The following is a 23,776-nucleotide window of genomic DNA, read 5'->3' on the forward strand; positions in this document are numbered from 1 at the left end:
AAAACACTGTACAGTCGATTTCAGTTAGAATCCGATACCACTGCTAGTTTTCAAATATTTACAATAAAGCACAATGCTGATGAATCTGTGAGTTGAGAGTAGAATGGTAGCATATCACTACACTAATAACAGAAAGTGTGTTATCAATAACTAATCAACAGGAGGTGTTATACTGTTCACCCCTTCAGTAGGCCTACTCGGTTGTAATCTAGATTTGGTTAGCAGCACACATTTATACAACCATTTGTAATCACTTGCATCTGTTTGATTATGTACCGCTCCAACACCTCAGTGGCCGATTTACTTAATGTTTAAAAGTAATTCTGTCTGTCTGTCACCTCACTCAAATTACCAACTCAAGAAATGTTTGCCCTGCCTTTCTGTATCTGTGGCAGATCAGACAAGCTGATGCATGGGTCGTGATGGTGTAGATACAACATCTAAAGGCAATACCCAGCCCCATATCCACCTTTAACATCAGGGTTCAACATTGTAGGCTTCACACCTTATGTTCTTAATTGAATTTTTACCTTTAAGGGCGGTTAAAAAAAAAATCACAAAGGAAAAAATTCATATGCATTAATAATTTTGCTTGAAGTTTTGTACAGTCCTAGTATTTCATCTAAGTGTTACCTGTCTCTGATTAAGAAAGTTGGCCTTTTGATGATACGGCCATTTATATGACTTACCAAAAATGAATCCATTCCATTGTTCTTTTTAAACTTTTAACACTCTTATATATATTATTAGTTGTATCTGTCCAACTACAGGCAAAAGAGTCCAGAACCCTTTTCACCTACACACAGTAACCTCCCACTAACGTCCTACGTAAGTATAGCTGGACCTGGCCTCTAGTGTTCTATCATTGACCAGGTAGCTGACCAGGTAGCTGGAGAGGAAGTATAATGATTGTAGATCCTGGCCTGTAGTGTTCTATCATTGACCAGTTAGCTGACTAGGTAGCTGGAGTGGAGTATAATGATTGTAGATCCTGGCCTGTAGTGTTCTATCATTGACCAGGTAGCTGACCAGGTAGCTGGAGAGGAAGTATAATGATTGTAGATCCTGGCCTGTAGTGTTCTATCATTGACCAGTTAGCTGACTAGGTAGCTGGAGTGGAGTATAATGATTGTAGATCCTGGCCTGTAGTGTTCTATCATTGACCAGGTAGCTGACCAGGTAGCTGGAGAGGAAGTATAATGATTGTAGATCCTGGCCTGTAGTGTTCTATTATTGACCAGTTAGCTGACCAGGTAGCTGGAGAGGAAGTATAATGATTGTAGATCCTGGCCTGTAGTGTTCTATTATTGACCAGTTAGCTGACCAGGTAGCTGGAGTGGAGTATCCTGGGTTGGAACCCTGCTGTGGCCCCATGGTAGCTGGAGTGAAGTATAATGATTGTAGATCCTGGCCTGTAGTGTTCTATTATTGACCAGTTAGCTGACCAGGGAGCTGGAGTGGAGTATCCTGGGTTGGAACCCTGCTGTGGCCCCATGGTAGCTGGAGGGGAGTATAATGATTGTAGATCCTGGCCTGTAGTGTTTTATCATTGACCAGTTAGCTGACCAGGTAGCTGGAGAGGAAGTATAATGATTGTAGCTCCTGGCCTGTAGTGTTCTATCATTGACCAGTTAGCTGAGTAGGTAGCTGGAGTGGAGTATAATGATTGTAGATCCTGGGTCGGAATCCTGCTGTGGCCCCATGGTAGCTGGAGGGGAGTATAATGATTGTAGATCCTGGCCTGTAGTGTTCTATTATTGACCAGTTAGCTGACCAGGTAGCTGGAGAGGAGTATCCTGGGTTGGAACCCTGCTGTGGCCCCATGGTAGCTGGAGTGGAGTATAATGATTGTTGATCCTGGGTTGGAATCCTGCTGTGGCCCCGTGGTAGCTGGAGTGGAGTATAATGATTGTTGATCCTGGGTTGGAATCCTGCTGTGGCCCCATGGTAGCTGGAGTGGAGTATAAGGATTGTAGATCCTGGGTTGGAATCCCGCTGTGGCCCCATGGTAGCTGGAGTGCAGTATAATGATTGTAGATCCTGGATTGGAATTCTGTTGTGGCCCCGTGGTAGCTTTACAATCAGAACTTTGTTTCATCTTTACATAATTGCCATCATTTTGAAATGTCCATGGGGGGGATAACGTGTACCCAAGTAATAAACACTTTTGAACTTTTCTCAGATGAAATCAATAGATCTTAGACAATTGGAGTAGTTTAACAAATTCACAGGCTGAAAATTCTCAGTTTCAGGGTTCAAAATCGGGAGTCTCCCTCCAAAATTGGGAGAGTTAGCAAGTATGTCTTTATTATTCTAGTTTTCATAAATATTCAGCAGGTATAGTTTTCTATTCAGAAGTGATCAAAGCTATAATCATGCCAACAAAAATGTTCCCAATTAAGGGTTTTTGGAAGTGATGTCATGGGACCTTTAGAGTTTTTATACACTATTTTACTAAGTTAGAAAACTAAATTTGTCTCAAAATTTTTCAAATAATCCACTTGGAGGAGATCATTTTTCTGTGTCTGTGTTTCATATTTATATTGACAGAAAAAAAATCAGTAGCTTAGAGACATTTTCAGCATTGGCAGAATTACAAGTGAAGATAAATATTGTGCTAATCCTGTGTGAACATTTTGGTACATGGTACACCTGTATATGTATTTATTTTTAAAAGTTTAATTTGTAGTTAGGTTTATAAAGAATATATCTACCTAAAGTCACTGTTCACCTTCAACGAAAATCACAGAAGTTTGAAAGACAGAAAATATTGATTTATAGTTTCTGACAGAAATAGTTGTGCTTAAAAAATCTCCATTTCATATTGATAAAGGTATGATTTAATCATGAATTTGTTGATACTGAACACTGTATAATGTTTAATTCAAATCAGAGCGTTCTACTGAATATGATTACCTAAAAGTACAGTTGCTAACTGATACAAATAACTTCCAATGAGGTTGCCCTTTATTGGGTCTACAATAACATGAACACCATTTACAGTTCATTCATGGGAAATTGAAGTGCCATAAGTTGAACCTTCAGATGGTGAAGGCACCATTGACAGGCTACCTGTCCAGGTAATTACCTGTGTGATCGTTATCATTATATACCTGTACACCTATGTACTCTAGTGGGCCGATACAATCCTATACATTTATGGAGCCATCATTGGTGGAATCCTTTAATATGTGACCGAGGTCTGGTTGTAACATTGTATAATGATAAGGGAAGGCCACATGAATGATAGAAATATTTAAAATCACTTTATCTACCTGTGGACAAAACAAAATCATCTTCTGGCCTGTTCTTGTTAGAAGCTATCTCCAATTTCAAAAATGTCCCATCCAGATTCTATCATGTTCTGTGTGTCTGTGATCACATTTCATAACACATTTATAATTTTCATTCACCTCCTCATTAACAGTGTCGGTCCTGTAGGTATCAGTCATGGTTCTCCACTTAGTTAACATATTATCTATCCTGTAGGTCTATAGCTAACAGATTGTCTGTCCTGTAGACCTACAGGATAGACACTCTATTAACTATAGACCTACAGATTGTCTGTCCTGTAGGTCTATAGTTAATAGAGTGTCTATCCTGTAGGTCTATAGCTAACAGATTGTCTGTCCTGTAGTGTAAATCATGGTTCTCTAGTTAGTTAACAGATTGTCTGTCCTGTAGGTCTATAGTTAACAGAGTGTCTATCATGCAGGTCTATAGTTAACAGATTGTCTGTCCTGTAGGTCTATAGTTAATAGAGTGTCTATCCTGCAGGTCTATAGTTAACAGATTGTCTGACATGTAGTGTAAATCATGGTTCTCTAGTTAACAGATTGTCTGTCCTGTAGTCTATAGTTAACAGAGTGTCTATCACGCAGGTCTATAGTTAACAGATTGTCTGCCCTGTAGTGTAAATCATGGTTCTCTAGTTAGTTATCAGAGTGTCTATCCTGCAGGTCTATAGTTAACAGATTGTCTGTCCTGTAGTGTAAATCATGGTTCTCTAGTTAACAGATTGTCTGTCCTGTAGGGCTATAGTTAACAGAGTGTCTATCCTGTAGGTCTATAGCTAACAGAGTGTCTGTCCTGTAGGTATAAATCATGGTTCTCCAGTTAGTTAACATATTATCTATCCTGTAGGTCTATAGCTAACAGAGTGTCTGTCCTGTAGGTATAAATCATGGTTCTCCAGTTAGTTAACATATTATCTATCCTGTAGGTCTATAGTTAACAGTGTCTGTCCTGTAGGTCTATAGCTAACAGAGTGTCTGTCCTGTAGTGTAAATCATGGGTCACTAGTTAGCTAACAGATTGTCTATCTTGCATGTCTATAGTAAAAAGTGTCTGTCCTGTAGTGTAAATCATGGGTCACTAGTTAGCTAACAGATTGTCTATCTTGCATGTCTATAGTAAAAAGTGTCTGTCCTGTAGTGTAAATCATGGTTCTCTAGTTAACAGATTGTCTGTCCTGTAGTGTAAATTATGGTTCACTAGTTAGTTAACAGATTGTCTATCCTTAACAGATTGTCTGTCCTGTAGGCCTATAGTTAACAGAGTGTCTATCCTGTAGGTCTATAGCTAACATATTATCTATCCTGTAGGTCTATAGCTAACATATTGTCTGTCCTGTAGTGTAAATTATGGTTCACTAGTTAGTTAACAGATTGTCTGACCTGTAGGTCTATAGTTAACAGATTGTCTGACATGTAGTGTAAATCATGGTTCTCTAGTTAGTTGACAGATTGTCTGTCCTGTAGGTGTATAATTAACAGATTATCTGACCTATAGGTCTATAGTTGACAGATCTGTAGGTCTATAGCTAACAGATTGTCTGTCCTGTATGTCTATAGCTAACAGAATGTCTGTCCTGTAGGTCTATAGTTAATAGAGTGTCTATCCTGTAGGTCTATATTTAACAGTGTCTATCCTGCAGGTCTATAGTTAACAGATTGTCTGACATGTAGTGTAAATCATGGTTCTCTAGTTAGTTGACAGATTGTCTGTCCTGTAGGTGTATAATTAACAGAATGTCTGTCCTATAGGTGTATAAACAGATTATCTGTCCTGTAGGTGTATAATTAACAGATTATCTGACCTATAGGTCTATAGTTGACAGATCTGTAGGTCTATAGCTAACAGATTGTCTGTCCTGTATGTCTATAGCTAACAGAATGTCTGTCCTGTAGGTCTATAGTTAACAGATTGTCTGCCCTGTAGTGTAAATCATGGTTCTCTAGTTAGTTTACAGATTGTCTGTCCTGTAGGTATATATCATGGTTCTCCAGTTAGTTAACATATTATCTGTCCTGTAGGTCTATAGTTAATAGTGTCTATCCTGCAGGTCTATAGTTAACAGATTGTCTGTCCTATGGTGTAAATCATGGTTCTCTAGTTAACAGATTGTCTGTCCTGTAGTGTAAATTATGGTTCACTAGTTAGTTAACAGATTGTCTGACCTGTAGGTCTATAGTTAACAGATTGTCTGACATGTAGTGTAAATCATGGTTCTCTAGTTAACAGATTGTCTGTCCTGTAGGCCTATAGTTAACAGAGTGTCTATCCTGCAGGTCTATAGTTAACAGATTGTCTGTCCTGTAGTGTAAATTATGGTTCACTAGTTAGTTAACAGATTGTCTATCCTTAACAGATTGTCTGTCCTGTAGGTATATATCATGGTTCTCCAGTTAGTTAACATATTATCTATCCTGTAGGTCTATAGTTAACAGATTGTCTGCCCTGTAGTGTAAATCATGGTTCTCTAGTTAACAGATTGTCTGTCCTGTAGTGTAAATTATGGTTCACTAGTTAGTTAACAGATTGTCTGACCTGTAGGTCTATAGTTAACAGATTGTCTGACATGTAGTGTAAATCATGGTTCTCTAGTTAACAGATTGTCTGTCCTGTAGTGTAAATTATGGTTCACTAGTTAGTTAACAGATTGTCTATCCTTAACAGATTGTCTGTCCTGTAGGGGTATAATTAACAGATTGTCTGTCATGTAGTGTAAATCATGGTTCTCTAGTTAACAGATTGTCTGTCCTGTAGTCTATAGTTAACAGAGTGTCTATCCTGCAGGTCTATAGTTAACAGATTGTCTGTCCTATAGGTGTATAATTAACCGAATGTCTGTCCTATAGGTGTATAATCAACAGATTGTCTGTCCTATAGGTGTATAATTAACAGAATGTCTGTCCTATAGGTGTATAATTAACAGATTGTCTGTCCTATAGGTCTATAGTTGACAGATTATCTGGCCTATAGGTCTATAGTTGACAGATTATCTGGCCTATAGGTCTATAGTTGACAGATTATCTGTCCTGTAGGTGTATAATTAACAGATTATCTGGCCTATAGGTCTATAGTTGACAGATTGTCTGTCCTGTAGGTGTATAATTAACAGATTATCTGGCCTATAGGGCTATAGTTGACAGATTGTCTGTCCTGTAGGTGTATAATTAACAGATTTTCTGGCCTATAGGTCTATAGTTGACAGATTATCTGGCCTGTAGGATTTTACATAACAAATGGCTGTCCTTACTGTGGCAGATTTCAATTATACATATGATAACTGAATTTCCCTTTAGCTATAGGTGTATAATTAACAGAATGTCTGTCCTATAGGTGTATAATTAACAGATTATCTGGCCTATAGGGCTATAGTTGACAGATTGTCTGTCCTGTAGGTGTATAATTAACAGATTTTCTGGCCTATAGGTCTATAGTTGACAGATTATCTGTCCTATAGGTCTATAGTTGACAGATTATCTGTCCTGTAGGTGTATAATTAACAGATTGTCTGTCCTTTAGGTGTATAATTAACAGATTGTCTGTCCTATAGGTGTATAAGTAACAGATTGTCTGTCCTATAGGTCTATAGTTGAAAGATTATCTGGCCTGTAGGTTTTTAGTTAACAAATGGCTGTCCTTACTGTGGCAGATTTCAATTATACATATGATAACTGAATTTCCCTTTAGCTATAGGTGTATAATTAACAGAATGTCTGTCCTATAGGTATATAATTAACAGATTGTCTGTCCTATAGGTGTATAATTAACAGATTGTCTGTCCTGTAGGCGTATAATTAACAGATTGTCTGTCCTATAGGTCTATAGTTGACAGATTATCTGGCCTATAGGTCTATAGTTGACAGATTGTCTGTCCTGTAGGTGTATAATTAACAGATTTTCTGGCCTATAGGTCTATAGTTGACAGATTATCTGGCCTGTAGGTTTTTAGTTAACAAATGGCTGTCCTTACTGTGGCAGATTTCAATTATACATATGATAACTGAATTTCCCTTTAGCTATAGGTGTATAATTAACAGAATGTCTGTCCTATAGGTATATAATTAACAGATTGTCTGTCCTATAGGTGTATAATCAACAGATTGTCTGTCCTATAGGTGTATAATTAACAGATTGTCTGTCCTGTAGGCGTATAATTAACAGATTGTCTGTCCTATAGGTCTATAGTTGACAGATTATCTGTCCTATAGGTCTATAGTTGACAGATTGTCTGTCCTGTAGGTGTATAATTAACAGATTATCTGGCCTATAGGGCTATAGTTGACAGATTGTCTGTCCTGTAGGTGTATAATTAACAGATTATCTGGCCTATAGGTCTATAGTTGACAGATTGTCTGTCCTGTAGGTGTATAATTAACAGATTATCTGGCCTATAGGGCTATAGTTGACAGATTGTCTGTCCTGTAGGTGTATAATTAACAGATTGTCTGTCCTATAGGTCTATAGTTGACAGATTATCTGGCCTGTAGGTTTTTAGTTAACAAATGGCTGTCCTTACTGTGGCAGATTTCAATTATACATATGATAACTGAATTTCCCTTTAGCTCAGTGGTAGAGTGTCCAACTAGGAACCTAGGGATATAGGGATAGCAGATTTCTGTAACCAATGCTGACGTTGGTGCTAAGAGCAAGGTAACTTCTATGAAAAGGCAAGCTTACAGGAACATCAATGTTACAAGATGTTGCCAATATCCTCCTCGCTGAAGTTTTATTAGGCTCAAAGGTCAAAATATAGCTCATAATGACAATTTTTTCTGTATGTGAAACCCCACTTTTCAAAAATGTACCAGCAAACCAGGGAGATATATTCTAAACAAGAGCTGTAGGAGAACAGCATAGCTCGTCTATTAAAATTATTTTTGTAAAAAGTGCGAATAGTAATTGGGCCATTACAGGATGTCCCATCTTAGATAACAGATCAGGAAACTAGAACTACATTGTCGATGGCACACTCCCGCTATCCCCCCCACCCCCCCTCCCCCAGAGTAACCCCTAACACATCCCCTGCTTACCATATGCAAAAACAAATTATTGTAAAATGTTAGAACTCATGGTTATATAAAAAAAATTGTTTACCCCCATCACTCCACCCCTCTGGCCCGGTCCCTGGGGGTCATATTTAAATTCTGAAAGTTTGGTACACTTCCCCATACATATATCTATCTTGTCTAAAAGTTTTAAGTTCTTCTTCAAACATTGTAGAAAAAGTTATTTTACTCCTTATCTGTAAAGTTCCANAGGCATACCGTCAAATTTACCCCTTTTGGCCCCCCGCCCATCTGTATTCTGGGGGGTCAGGGAATTCATTTGTACAATCTTGAATCCCCTTCCCCTAAAGATGCTCCCTGTTAAATTTGGTTAAAATCTGCCAAATAGTCAAAGAGGAGATATCGTTTAAAGGCATACCGTCAAATTTACCCCTTTTGGCCCCCCGCCCATCTGTACCCTGGGGGGTCAGGGAACTCATTTGTACAATCTTGAATCACCCTTTCCCTAAGGATGCTTCCTGCCAAATTTGGTTGAAATCTGCCCAGTAATTTCAAAAGAACTAGAACTTGCCCAAAAACTTTACACGCAGGAAATATTATGATATCCCTGTTTTGTTAGTGGAAAATGCTTATGGTGGAGAAGTTTTTAATTTGCCATCTTTTTTCCACACTATTCAAAGATACGATTGACTGGTGCTGTTGATGTAAGATGATGTTTTCCCCACTATAGAAAGTCATGTCCTCTATTTACCACTACTCACTAATGTTAGAAAATCGAATTTGATATTACTTCTATTAGGCTGGTAATTCTTGCATTAATCAACTGGTGCAGTAGGCCACATTACACGAAGAAGCGTCTCCGATGACATAAAACTGGGCTAATTCAGCCTGACCTCACAGGTAGCCAGTGGATAACATTACGATACAAATCTGTCCACTTATATTTGTGTAATGGGGCACGAAAACACATCTGCACATTCTACGCTTCTCACAAAACAACAACTGTAATCGCAACAATCAGAGGATACAAAACCCTATCACACTTTGTCTTTCTATGGGGTTTCATTTCTTTAAATCTGGTGTTAAATGTTGGATTTAAATGTGACCTTGGTAAGGGTCAAACATAAGGACTCCCTCTACAATGGGTATGGGATGTAACATTACATACATATGCAAGACCACACACTTGTGTTTTTCTAACGAATCAGAAAGCATGAGTTTATTTCACGTCCGCACAGTAAATACAACATTCCGTATTAAACATGTGCAATACAGAACGTTGTATTTCATGGTCTGAAAATTGGTTGTATTACTATAATAAGATTCAACAGGTATGTGATAAAGGGCAATACTGGCCTCGTTACAGATGTTAATTACGCATGGGCAACACTTACTTCAATATGGACTAATCTTGCATGAATATATTTTCTTTAACACTGGGATTTACATTTATTACAGCAATAAAATGTAAGAATTAATTTATCCTTATCTAAGGCACAGGGACTTGAAAACTGTAAGAATGAATTTATCCTTATCTAAGGCACAGGGACTTGAAAACTGTACGAATGAATGTATCCTTATCTAAGGCACAGGGACTTGAAAACTATACGAATGAATGTATCCTTATCTTTAGCACAGGTACATGTGAACTGTAAAAATGAATTTATAACAGTACACTAATTTGATATAAGCCAACAATTGTTTTATGATTACCACTAAATACTGCTAGTTACCACCACGACATTGTCAGACCAGCAAAATGGAAGGTATAACATGAAAGGTCTCAGCCAATAAGAAACCATGGTGGCCATCTTGTTTTATGGAACTAGAACAGTATGTCCTTATTCACTCTGTAGACTATATTCACCACCAAGTATAATCAAAATTGTATCAAAAGAACAAAACTGATCTCCACGTTTGTCTTAACAAATCAGAATTAAGATGGTGGCCATCTTGGATTTCTGGATCCGAAAAATATGGCATTACCAACGTAGGATAATTACTAAGTACCATTACCAACCCTGTTCTGTATTTATAGTATCAGTGAGCATGACAAATGGTTTACTTAAGATTTTGGGATCCCAGTTATATGACATAAGTAGCATCCACCGAAGACTGTACCAAAAACATGACACTTTTTAGATAAATATCAATGTACTTTATACCACACTATCATTTCAAAATGTTTGTTCATTTTTCATAAATAGATACCATCCACTTTTCATTTCTATTGCAAGTTGGTATTTCTGGCCATTGGTTCTATAAATAAAGCGCAAAATAATATCAGGGTCACATAGGCCCTTGAACAGGTGTTACTGTACCCTGAAAGGGACCCTTTGATATTTTGGCTAATATTTGGGGATAAAATATCAATATCAGCAGGAAATTCAACATAGTTCAAATATTTTAGAGTCATAGGGGGTTCTGATTAAATTTCTTCTCCAAACTAGCATTGGTTTTGCTAAAAAAGACTTTTGAAAACGATATCCAAATATATAGCGGTGCATGACCAAGTAAATTACAAAAGTTTTGTTTTGGTAATTATTCTTACCTTTGATTGTTCTTTTTACGTTAATCAGCAGCCAATATAGCTTATATACAGTTGAATTGTCATAAAAGTATCATCAAGTGAAAACTGCATACATACAAATACTTCATTGCATTGCATGACAGTTTCTTGGGCTGTTTTCCCACAAGTGTCCAGTTTTGGTGTGACATTATTTAACACCCAAGTCAACACTGGTGGGTAAGGGAGGGCAATACAGAGTATTTTTGATAGTATCATCACTATAACATATCTATATACAATAAATCAAATTTCACAAATTTTTACTTTATGGTATTTAGGATTACTTAGGTGGTTTTAGTAAGAGTGGTTTATATACAAGAAAATAATCCTTACCTTTCCTGACACTTGAGGAGGTTGAAGAGGTTGAGATAGAGGATGCCTCCCTGATCAACCAGAGGATTGTTGACCTCAATGCGACCCACACAGCAGCTGATGGCCTTATTTAGCAGCTCAACCAGAATGGTCACTGCTGTGGTCAAGCTTTCTTTACTAGTCCAGTCTATCATAATATCCGTCTGTAACACAAAGACTAAATCATAAAATATACAATCATTTTGGTCTTTAGCATAGAACTGGAAGTTCAAGTATTTAGTTACCACAAAGTTTTTTCTTTTCTTCAAATGTTATAAATCCATTTATATGGTAAACGTTTGTAGATTGTGGGAGAGAGACAAACTGTACAGGAGAGGGACGGGAGGCTACACACCTTATTTACTATGCGTCCAGACATCTGATTGAGGGGGTCATACAGTTGAGTGGGGAGGACCTTCATCTCCTTCAGGTGGACATAGGACACCCACAGAAGGCACTGGTCATTTGTTACAAGGCACTTGCTTATCCACCTCAATTTCTCCTCTGTCTTCAGCACGCTCTGAAAGGTCAAGGTCAACATTAATAGTTTTATCAACATACCTGACAGGTCAAGGTAAACACAATATGGTTTAATACAAGCATATTCAGTTAAGTCTACTCATGTCGATGAGGTCAAGGTTAATCACTTCTTCAGCATTCTACTTAAGGTCAAAATGGTGACCCTCTCCCGCATACTAGTAAAGTACTGAGATGATAAACGTCAAGGTCATCACATCAACTATTAAGGTCAAAAGGTATACAGATCAAGGTCAACACATCAAATATTTATCAAGGTCAACAGGTAAGCTATTTATCAAGGTAATGATGTATTTTATTACGGTCAGCAAAACAGGAATTTACCAAGGTTAATAAACTATTACATCAGATTTCTTCCTATGCACTTGACAAAACAATCCTTACCTACAGCAATACACGCCACAACAATCTCCGACACAGGTGTTCGACTTGGTTCTCAAGTAAAAACTGCAGTTTTAACTTCTTATATTTCAATCTAGTTACTTCAAACCAACCTTCAAAGTAATCCCAATAACTGGGGAGCAGTTTTTCTATGCCAGACGTGTTTTAGACTGATTGATCACTGCAATTACATAGGCATGCTATCTAATGATGTCTCCCAAGTAAATCATCAAGGTCAGTCCTTCCTTACATTTGTAACAACACTCCTCTACTCACTACTAAATGTCATCTACCATCATGATTTTACGATGATTTCACTTGTCCCATCACGCTGGTTAAACGTGTCTACTTAAATGTAAAATGTTATTAAGATTTGTTATATAAAGAGACATTGATGTTATTTTAAATTTCAAATTTTCAGTCAGGCATTGCAAACTAACTCACGAACATAGCAAATTATCAATGTTTCCTTAAGTGTGAAGCAGGAGTGAAGAGAATGAAGTTCTGATACATAGGAAGTATTCACCCCAATTTAATTTTCATCCTAGAAGGACAGACAAATGTTGAATGCAAACTACATGGTAGTGTATACAACACAAGGCAGATAATACTTAACATTTTCTTCAGTTGGCAGATTCTTTTAAAAGACCAGAGGGCGAAAAACATTTGAGCAAAACAAATATTCTGATTTACAGTACTCGTAAAAGTTAGATTGTAATCACAGTGAACCCATTTAACATTCTACTTCATACATTTTTGGGAAAACAAATATTTACCCTTCTGGTGTAATTTGTTTAAAGCAAATCTGACCATTGTTTTCATTTTGCTCAAGGAAATCATTTATCTCTGTGTGCAGTTGTGAGAGATATTTATCTCTGTGTGCAGTTGTGAGAGATATTTATCTCTGTGTGCAGTTGTGAGAGATATCTATCCAAGAAATAAAATAAGTTTTATGATTAATACTATTGTCTGGGATTTTAAGCCAACACTTCTAATTTGGCTCAGTGTTCATCCAATCTGCATTGACCTTTCTAGTGCCCATTTTGTACAGAAACCATTCTGATAGGTCAGATTTAAATTGTTACTTAAGTTTGTATTATTTTATCAAGTTAAAACAGTTCTTCATCTTACTATATAGCAATTGAAAATGTATGAACTGGCATGCTTTCTGGAAAATGAAAGTTAGTACTGATCAACATATAAGCTTGAAGGAAGGTATGTAATACCAATCAGTATACACCAGTACTAAACCACAACTAATGTTAAATGAAGCTTGCAGCAGGATTTAACCGAGAGGTATAAATGTCAGTTTTCCCATACCGACAGCTACACGGTCTTCATGTCTCCTACGTATACTCTCAGGGTCATAATGGTTCCTTCCCAAATAAACAAATCAAATCATTTGAAGGGGGAAGCCCAGTTATTCAAAGTATTGTTAATTATAATGTAGGGGAATTTTCAACGAGGACTGTTTTCATATACATTGAAATTCCTAGTGAAAATAATACCTTTTGCAATTTCTAATAAAATATCCTGTATAATCTAAAGTGTAAGTTATTATATAGATTATCATGTATAATGGTTTAGTATTGCTACCTGTAAGTTGGTTATGCTCTCAATGAATACAAGTCCATATAACTATGCACCCCCAATCAACCAGGATTTGACAATTTAGCTAATTTTTTTTAACCCAATTTAAACATTGCGTGGTGGAAATACTCTAGCGGGGGTCCTTCATGCATGACACAGGCTCGTTATGTTTCCTCAATGACTTAATTGATAATTATATTACCCTGGGAGCCCGCTGTTGACAGTTGACACAAATCTTGACATTTTCTTTTTTTTCTTTATATATATTTAAAAGCCATTTATAAACATTAATAAAACTTAACAGTATTAGTTAAATTTTAAGAGACAGTTAAAGAATTTCTGAATGATAGTAAACAGTCTTGCGTACAATTTGCAGCACTTAAAACTGAATAGCATTTTAAGGTAAATTACTTCAAAACTTGATAATCATTATCGCAGAAATGATCTATTTTGCTTGATGACATTATTGGGAAAGCATGTGAATATTTTATTCTAATCATGAGTTGAATCATAAAATATTTCAGGGCGACGACACAAAACTGCACCAAAAACAGGGCACTTTCAGTTGTTTCTGTTAGCCATCAGTACATGGTACCACTTCTAGTTTAATCTGTTAGTACCACTACTTTTGTCTGTTTCTGTTAGCCATCAGTACATGGTACCACTTCTAGTTTATCCCTGTTAACTACCAACAGATGGCACTACTTTGTCTGTTTCTGTTCACCATCACCATATGGCACCATTTTGTCTGTTTCTGTTAACCACCAACAGATGGCACTACTTTTGTCTGTTTCTGTTGCCACCAACAGATGGCACTACTTTTGTCTGTTTCTGTTAGCCACCAACAGAAGGCACTACTTTTGTCTGTTTTTGTTAGCCACCAATAGAAGGCACTACTTTTGTCTGTTTCTGTTAACCACATTCATTTCATGTCATTAGAACCCAGCATAGGGAGCAACTTTTATCTGCCTATATTAGCATCTAACAGAGGGCAGCACATTCAATTCATGTCATGAGAACCCAGCAGAGGGAGTCACTTTTATCTGCCTATATTAGCATCTAACAGAGGGCAGTACATTCATTTCATGTCATTAGAACCCAGCAGAGGGAGCCACTTTTATCTGCCTATATTAGCATCTAACAGAGGGCAGCACATTCATTTCATGTCATTAGAACCCAGCAGAGGGAGCCACTTTTATCTGCCTATATTAGCATCTAACAGAGGGCAGCACATTCATTTCATGTCATTAGAACCCAGCAGAGGGAGCCACTTTTATCTGCCTATATTAGCATCTAACAGAGGGCAGCACATTCATTTCATGTCATTAGAACCCAGCAGAGGGAGCCACTTTTATCTGCCTATATTAGCATCTAACAGAGGGCAGCACATTCATTTCATGTCATTAGAACCCAGCAGAGGGAGCCACTTTTATCTGCCTATATTAGCATCTAACAGAGGGCAGCACATTCATTTCATGTCATTAGAACCCAGCAGAGGGAGCCACTTTTATCTGCCTATATTAGCATCTAACAGAGGGCAGCACATTCATTTCATGTCATTAGAACCCAGCAGAGGGAGCCACTTTTATCTGCCTATATTANAAATCTTAAATGGTAATAAAGCTGGATACCTCCCAAGAACAATTCATGGCAAGAAATTGACAAGAAACAAGGTTTTGTTTGGCATTCGTAATGAATAATGAGGAAATTGTTAATGGTGTAGCCATACATTTTAGCAGCACTGTCGGGGGTTTTGTTGCTTATTGAGAATGAGCAAACATCTTTTATTTTTTTAAACAAAATTGTCTTTCCAGCTACTCCTATCTGACTTTGGGCAGTTTCTAATTCATCATTCGGTACCTTCTTAGGTGCATACTCTCATTAAACTTTGCTTCTTTTTATTTTAATCCAAAATTGAACAGAAATATCTTAATGATACATATAATTTTTGCATGTGACATATTGATTAAAGTTCAATGTGTCCATGATACCATTGACCGTGTGGTACATGTATGGGTACAAAGCAGGGGTTTTCTAACTGAAATGCCCTGGTTTTGTGTTATCTTTGTCCTAGTTATTTTTATCACTGGCTTGATAGTTGACTAAATAGTCCCTTTAATACAAGACGGTTTTTTAAATAGCACAAATTTTCCAGTTCTTAAGATATTCAATTGAGTTTCACTGCTGCAAGTCAATAGCCACACACACAGGCATAAAAGCTGAGGTGTTGATTAATTAAAAGTTAATTAAAAGTAAATCATATCATTTTTTCATCAGACTTGATGGATAAGAAAAAGGAAACTTTGAATAGTATTGTTTCCCCAACAAAACTTAAGAAACCTAAAGCTCTAAACCATATGATAACTCAATTCTACCATTGACGTTTTAACGTCCTAGCCATTCAGTCCTGGCCACTGTGGCCAAGTGGTTAAGGCATCTGAAATTCTGCTACCACTAGCCCTCCACCACTGGGTCGCGAGTTCGAGGCCTACATGGGGCAGTCACCAGGTACTGGCCGCAGGTCGGTGGTTTTTCTTCGGGAACTGAGGCTTTCCTCCACCACCAAAACCTGACACATCCTTAAATGACCATAGCTGTTAATAGGACGTAAAACACAAACAAACAAACCAAAAACCATTCAGAAGCCTAGTGGCCTTCTTGAATCCTGAAATGTAATGGTTTTCATACTTTATTTAAAATGTATCCCCTAAGTATCACTCCCACAATGCACGAACAATGTTGGCTTTATCCAACTCAAATCACAACTGTCATTGTCTCAGCCTGTCAGTGGCCCCTTTGCAAGTTAGCCCTCTATCATAAAGTATATCCCCTTCATTTCCACAAATTATCAAAAAAAAAATACAACTGTTATTGTCTCAGCCAATCAGAGGCCATAGTGACTATCATGAACTGTTATATAAAAGTTAGCCTTTTAACTTCATACCAATGTTATTTTCTCAAACATGAGTATTCCAAGAGCACCTCGTTGTAATGTTGGGTTAATTTCCACTTCACTGAATATAGGACAGGTTATGTAAAGCTTCACTGAATATAGGACAGGTTATGTAAAGCAAAGGTCTTTATTTGGTTTTATGGGGTTTTATGCCGTATCAACAGCGAACGACATTTAATGACCTGTGCTGGAGGCAAGGTATGTTGGTGTAATTGCCTCCTTGCGATAGTGCAAATCTGATGCTGACTTTAGAGTATTACCTCACTAAAATACCATGCTAAAGGCACCCAGCACTGTACTCTGCCCGGTCACATTATACTGATAACGGTAAACCAGATATGCTGAACATTAAGTAGGGAACAACAACAACCATTTTTAAAGACTTTGGTATGTCTTGGCATGGAGACAAAACCCACTGCCTTCCTCACCTGGGCCAAATTTCAACATTAAAGCCAAAAGCGAAGTATTGTTAAGCAAGGTGCAAGAGATTTTAAATGATTTTAAATGATTACAAAGTGGACAGATATTGCGCTGATATATCAGTTCCTGACTCGGTACTAACCTGCATGTGTTTGATGGCGGCTTTGAACTTGCCTGTCCATACGTACAGAGAGGTTTTGTAGAGAATGACCTCAAGGACCCAGTGTGAACGTACTTCCTGAGGGAAGCGGTCCTCTGCCAGTCTTACATACTCCAGCATCTGGTCACACACTTCCTGTTTCTGCTGACATGATGTACACACATTCAGGTACTGAAATAAAACACAAGCATTTAAAATTTGGTCCAACTTTGATTAGTTTTGTTTTATAGTTTAATACAGACCAATTTAAATTAAAGCCATCACTAGTTAATTATTTCTTTTGCTTCGCATGCATTTTCGGAAAACTTTTTCTCAAGATTACTAATGAATACCAATTTTCAGATAAATCAGATAAAGAGGGAAGTGAAAAGAATGCACAAAGGGAGACAACCCCTGCAGTACGGACCTGCCACCAGAGGGTGTAGCTCTGTGTGTATTCAAGAGCAGTCTCACACAGCTGTTGTAGGTCACTTGATTCCTTGTGTTTTGCGTACAGACTGAGGTAGCCCTGCCACAAGTCAGCACTGTCCTTGTTCTCCTCAAGGCCCCGTGCCAACACGTTAAGGGCATGGTCCAGACACGTCTCACTTCCACTGTAACACAGGGCAAACATACAAATCACAGAGCAGTTCAACATAAAGCCTCGCAGGATTTAATTAATACCAAATGTCTGACAATCTACAAATTACTTCCTCATATATAAATGACAGCCAAACAACATGTTTACATATATATATAGATCTCACTATTATCCAAAATTGTGTTCAAGTCATTCCATATCATCTCTGGTATTTATCTATTTTTAGGTCATAAGAATACGTTGAAACTGGAACACTGACAGGTCAGCAAGGGCCCAGCCATGTGCCTGACCATAACCCAAGCTTGTCATTTTTTAGTGATAGTGACCCTGACCTTAGAAGCTTTTTAAACCCATCTACATATTATGACAGTGTATCATGATGTGAAATTTCAAAAAGATTAGCCTTTTGGATTTCGAGATAATCTCTGGAAAAATGAAACGAACGGACGGACACATGGACAGAGAGACAGACATAAATCACTATAGGGTACCTACAGACATGTAATATCAATCATAATATTAAACTGCCTGAAGCATAAAACAAAATACATGCTGATATGTGATTCAGTGTCTTTTGTACAATTTAATTTAAATGGTACATGTACCTTCTAAGCAATGGGATAGAATCCTGTCAACAAAGTTCATGGCCTTGTCCTATGGATTCATGACCTCTGACCTACCTGTTGGGGTCGTGGAGTTTTTTGTGAGCCAGTTTGAGCCAGATTGGGATGTTGTGTGGGTTATCCAGTACAGCAGTCTCCATGTCCTGGATGTTAGACGAGTCGGACACAAAGTAGCGGAGATCCTGGTCACCTATCACATTGTCCAGTTCCTGTCTGTCAACTGGACGCTGCCACTCTGTAACCCAGACACAAGTACAGATCACTGTTATTACCTTGTTAAAACTGGTTACCGTACGAAAGTATCTCTCCAGCTGTGATTTTAGAGATAACCACTATTCATAAAACTACTTCAAGTTCCCCATTTAGAGTCATAATTTATATTGATCCCAAGAGCTAAGTCTGCAGTACACCAACCAGTGCACTAGGATCAAAAGAACCCCCTCCCCCAGGTAAATTAACTCAAAGTGAACTAGAACTGTAAGCCAAAAGCTAAGTAATACCCCCGCTCCTATATAAACCAGAACTGTGCGCTAAAGGCTTACTTATGCAAAGCAATATAGTCTCCCACCAGTAATGAGTTATGGTAATCACTATTTTATTAATAACCAAAAAATAAACAAGCATTTCGCACAAAGGGGCATAACTCCATCTGAGTGAGTGAGTGAGTGAGTGAGTGAGTGAGTGAGTGAGTGAGTGAGTGAGTGAGTGAGTGAGTGAGTGAGTGAGTGAGTGAGTGAGTGAGTGAGTGAGTGAGTGAGTGAGTGAGTGAGTGAGTGAGTGAGTGAGTGAGTGAGTGAGTGAGTGAGTGAGTGAGTGAGTGAGTGAGTGAGTGAGTGAGTGAGTGAGTGAGTGAGTGAGTGAGTGAGTGAGTGAGTGAGTGAGTGAGTGAGTGAGTGAGTGAGTGAGTGAGTGAGTGAGTGAGTGAGTGAGTGAGTGAGTGAGTGAGTGAGTGAGTGAGTGAGTGAGTGAGTGAGTGAGTGAGTGAGTGAGTGAGTGAGTGAGTGAGTGAGTGAGTGAGTGAGTGAGTGAGTGAGTGAGTGAGTGAGTGAGTGAGTGAGTGAGTGAGTGAGTGAGTGAGTGAGTGAGTGAGTGAGTGAGTGAGTGAGTGAGTGAGTGAGTGAGTGAGTGAGTGAGTGAGTGAGTGAGTGAGTGAGTGAGTGAGTGAGTGAGTGAGTGAGTGAGTGAGTGAGTGAGTGAGTGAGTGAGTGAGTGAGTGAGTGAGTGAGTGAGTGAGTGAGTGAGTGAGTGAGTGAGTGAGTGAGTGAGTGAGTGAGTGAGTGAGTGAGTGAGTGAGTGAGTGAGTGAGTGAGTGAGTGAGTGAGTGAGTGAGTGAGTGAGTGAGTGAGTGAGTGAGTGAGTGAGTGAGTGAGTGAGTGAGTGAGTGAGTGAGTGAGTGAGTGAGTGAGTGAGTGAGTGAGTGAGTGAGTGAGTGAGTGAGTGAGTGAGTGAGTGAGTGAGTGAGTGAGTGAGTGAGTGAGTGAGTGAGTGAGTGAGTGAGTGAGTGAGTGAGTGAGAGACAGACAGACAGACAGACAGACAGACAGGGTGATTCCAGTATACCCCCCCTAACTTCGTTGCGGGGGTATAACAATTTGACAAGGACTTATCCGGTATCACACATAAACTGGACAAAGAAAGGACTGATCCTACATTTATCTTACCTATACTGTCAAACATGTTCTCAGAGGTGAAGTCTTTGATGATATCCTTTCTATCCTCACATGATTGCCTCCATTTCCGTGGCTCAAGAAAAAGGTTGTGAGGCTTTGCTGTAAATATAACGAATCAGTTTTTGCAGTTAACTATTCCGAATACCCCTGCCAAATTTCAATACGACATGCTTTTATCTCATTCACCCCTGAAATTTTATAATGTACTAATCCAACCTTTGAATTGGAAGAGTTCAAATGTGTCTTCAGGGTTGATTGAGTTAAATGAACATGCTTAATGCAAAATCTTACTTATAGCGAAACCTCTGGTAAGATATTGTCTTTTGAACACTGAAATCTAAAAATGTATATGAACTGGTGACAGTAAATTAAAGAATTAAAATTCTGTAGTATGAGATCGTATTAAATCAAAGTCATTGCTTTGTATGAGGTTATATTTAGTTTTTGTTGCCAACAAAATGGATAGAATAAGATGGAAATGTATTTGGAGGACTTAACATACAACAGATTATTTCTTGATCTCTAACTTACCATGTCCACTCTTCTCGGACACCTGACTGACCATTAGCACCATCAACTGGTCACTGGTCAGTTTCCCCTGGTGCTGTTTCAGTGTGTTACTTACAAACTTTCCTGTAAATAACAAGAGATTTTTTTAGCTTAAGTGATTTCAATATGGTGTTATTTGAGCTTTAGTGATTTCAATCTGGTGTTATTTGAGTTTTAGTGATTTTAGTCTGGTGTTATTTGTGTTTTAGTGATTTCAATCTGGTGTTGTTTGAGCGTTAGTGATTTCAATCTGGTGGTATTTGAGCTTTAGAGATTTCAATCTGGTGTTGTTTGAGCTTAGTTATTTCAATCTTGCGTTGTCTGAGTTTTAGAGATTTCAATCTGGTGTTGTTTGAGTTTTAGTGATTTCAATCTGGTGTTGTTTGAGCTTTAGTGATTTTAATCTGGTGTTTCTTTGGACTAAGTTAGATCTGTGGGTAGTTATGGGTGCGTATGTCCTTACCCAAGATTTGTGAGTAGTTGTGGGTGTGTATGTCCTTAACTAAGATCTGTGGGTAGTTGTGGGTGTGTATGTCCTTACCTAAGATCTGTGAGTAGTTGTGGGGGTGTATGTCCTTACCCAAGATTTGTGAGTAGTTGTGGGTGCGTATGTCCTTACCCAAGATCTGTGAGTAGTTGTGGGTGTGTATGTCCTTACCTAAGATCTGTGGGTAGTTATGGCTGCGAATGTCCTTACCCAAGATCTGTGAGTAGTTATGGGTGCGTATGTCCTTACCCAAAATCTCTGAGTAGTTGTGGGGGTGTATGTCCTTACCTAAGATCTGTGAGTAGTTGTTGGTGTGTATGTCCTTACCTAAGATCTGTGAGTAGTTGTGAGTGTATATGTCCTTACCCAAGATCTGTGGGTAGTTATGGGTGCGTATGTCCTTACCTAAGATCTGTGGATAGTTATGGCTGCATATGTCCTTACCTAAGATCTGTGGGTAGTTATGGCTGCGAATGTCCTTTCCTAAGATCTGTGAGTAGTTATGGCTGGGTATGTCCTTACCTAAGATCTGTGAGTAGTTGTCGGTGTGTATGTCCTTACCTAAGATCTGTGAGTAGTTATGGGCGTGTATGTCCTTACCCAAGATCTGTGGGTAGTTATGGGGGCGTATGTCCTTACCCAAGATCTGTGAGTAGTTGTGGGTGTGTATGTCCTTACCCAAGATCTGTGGGTAGTTATGGGTGTGTATGTCCTTACCCAAGATCTGTGGGTAGTTATGGGTGCGTATGTCCTTACCTAAGATCTGTGGATAGTTATGGCTGCATATGTCCTTACCTAAGATCTGTGGGTAGTTATGGGGGCGTATGTCCTTACCCAAGATCTGTGAGTAGTTGTGGGTGTGTATGTCCTTACCTAAGACCTGTGAGTAGTTATGGCTGAGTATGTCCTTACCTAAGATCTGTGGGTAGTTGTGGCTGGGTATGTCCTTACCTAAGATCTGTGGGTAGTTATGGGTGCGTATGTCCTTACCTAAGATCTATGGGTAGTTATGGGTGCGTATGTCCTTACCCAAGATCTGTGAGTAGTTGTGGGTGTGTATGTCCTTACCTAAGACCTGTGAGTAGTTATGGGTGTGTATGTCCTTACCCCAGATCTGTGGGTAGTTATGGGTGTGTATGTCCTTACCCAAGATCTGTGGGTAGTTATGGGTGTGTATGTCCTTACCCAAGATCTGTGGGTAGTTATGGGTGCGTATGTCCTTACCTAAGATCTATGGGTAGTTATGGGTGCGTATGTCCTTACCCAAGATCTGTGAGTAGTTATGGCTGAGTATGTCCTTACCTAAGATCTATGGGTAGTTATGGGTGCGTATGTCCTTACCCAAGATCTGTGAGTAGTTGTGGGTGTGTATGTCCTTACCCAAGATCTGTGGGTAGTTATGGGGGCGTATGTCCTTACCTAAGATCTGTGGATAGTTATGGCTGCATATGTCCTTACCTAAGATCTGTGGGTAGTTATGGCTGCGAATGTCCTTACCCAAGATCTGTGAGTAGTTATGGCTGAGTATGTCCTTACCTAAGATCTATGGGTAGTTATGGGTGCGTATGTCCTTACCCAAGATCTGTGAGTAGTTATGGCTGAGTATGTCCTTACCTAAGATCTATGGGTAGTTATGGGTGCGTATGTCCTTACCCAAGATCTGTGAGTAGTTATGGCTGAGTATGTCCTTACCTAAGATCTGTGAATAGTTATGGGTGTGTATGTCCTTACCTAAGATCTGTGAGTGGTTATGGCTGAGTATGTCCTTACCTAAGATCTGTGGGTAGTTGTGGGGTGTATGTCCTTACCTAAGATCTGTGAGTAGTTGTGAGTGTATATGTCCTTACCCAAGATCTGTGGGTAGTTATGGGTGTGTATGTCCTTACCCAAGATCTGTGGGTAGTTATGGGGGCGTATGTCCTTACCCAAGATCTGTGAGTAGTTATGGCTGAGTATGTCCTTACCTAAGATCTATGGGTAGTTATGGGTGCGTATGTCCTTACCCAAGATCTGTGAGTAGTTGTGGGTGTGTATGTCCTTACCCAAGATCTGTGAGTAGTTATGGCTGAGTATGTCCTTACCTAAGATCTATGGGTAGTTATGGGTGCGTATGTCCTTACCCAAGATCTGTGAGTAGTTATGGCTGAGTATGTCCTTACCTAAGATCTGTGGGTAGTTGTGGCTGAGTATGTCCTTACCTAAGATCTGTGAGCAGTTGTCGGTGTGTATGTCCTTACCTAAGATCTGTGAGTAGTTGTTGGTGTGTATGTCCTTACCTAAGATCTGTGAGTAGTTATGGGTGTGTATGTCCTTACCTAAGATCTGTGAGGAGTTGTGGGTGTGTATGTCCTTACCTAAGATCTGTGAGTAGTTGTGTGTGTGTATATGTCCTTACCTAAGATCTGTGAGTAGTTGTGGGGGTGTATGTCCTTACCTAAGATTTGTGAGTAGTTATTGCTGAGTATGTCCTTACCTAAGATCTGTGAGTAGTTGTGGGTGTGTATGTCCTTACCTAAGATCTGTGAGTAGTTGTGGGTGTGTATGTCCTTACCTAAGATCTGTGAGTAGTTGTGGGTGTGTATGTCCTTACCTAAGATCTGTGAGTAGTT

The 23,776-nt window shown here is 38.8% G+C and overlaps 1 protein-coding gene across 1 annotated transcript in view; it reads right to left on the bottom strand.

The window, feature by feature from the left end:
* LOC110464130 (zinc finger C3H1 domain-containing protein-like) overlaps positions 1–23,776 on the bottom strand; it is an 86,578-nt gene that overhangs the window by 25,336 nt on the left and 37,466 nt on the right. Inside the window, 8 exon segments of the mRNA XM_021519194.1 lie at positions 11,200–11,381; positions 11,573–11,737; positions 17,241–17,429; positions 17,665–17,851; positions 18,519–18,696; positions 20,123–20,230; positions 20,663–20,764; positions 23,719–23,764. Of these exon segments, the coding sequence (XP_021374869.1) occupies positions 11,200–11,381; positions 11,573–11,737; positions 17,241–17,429; positions 17,665–17,851; positions 18,519–18,696; positions 20,123–20,230; positions 20,663–20,764; positions 23,719–23,764 (1,157 nt within the window).

Source organism: Mizuhopecten yessoensis, unplaced genomic scaffold (genome assembly GCF_002113885.1).
Source record: "Mizuhopecten yessoensis strain PY_sf001 unplaced genomic scaffold, ASM211388v2 scaffold10963, whole genome shotgun sequence".
Classification (NCBI taxonomy): Eukaryota; Metazoa; Mollusca; class Bivalvia; order Pectinida; family Pectinidae; genus Mizuhopecten; species Mizuhopecten yessoensis.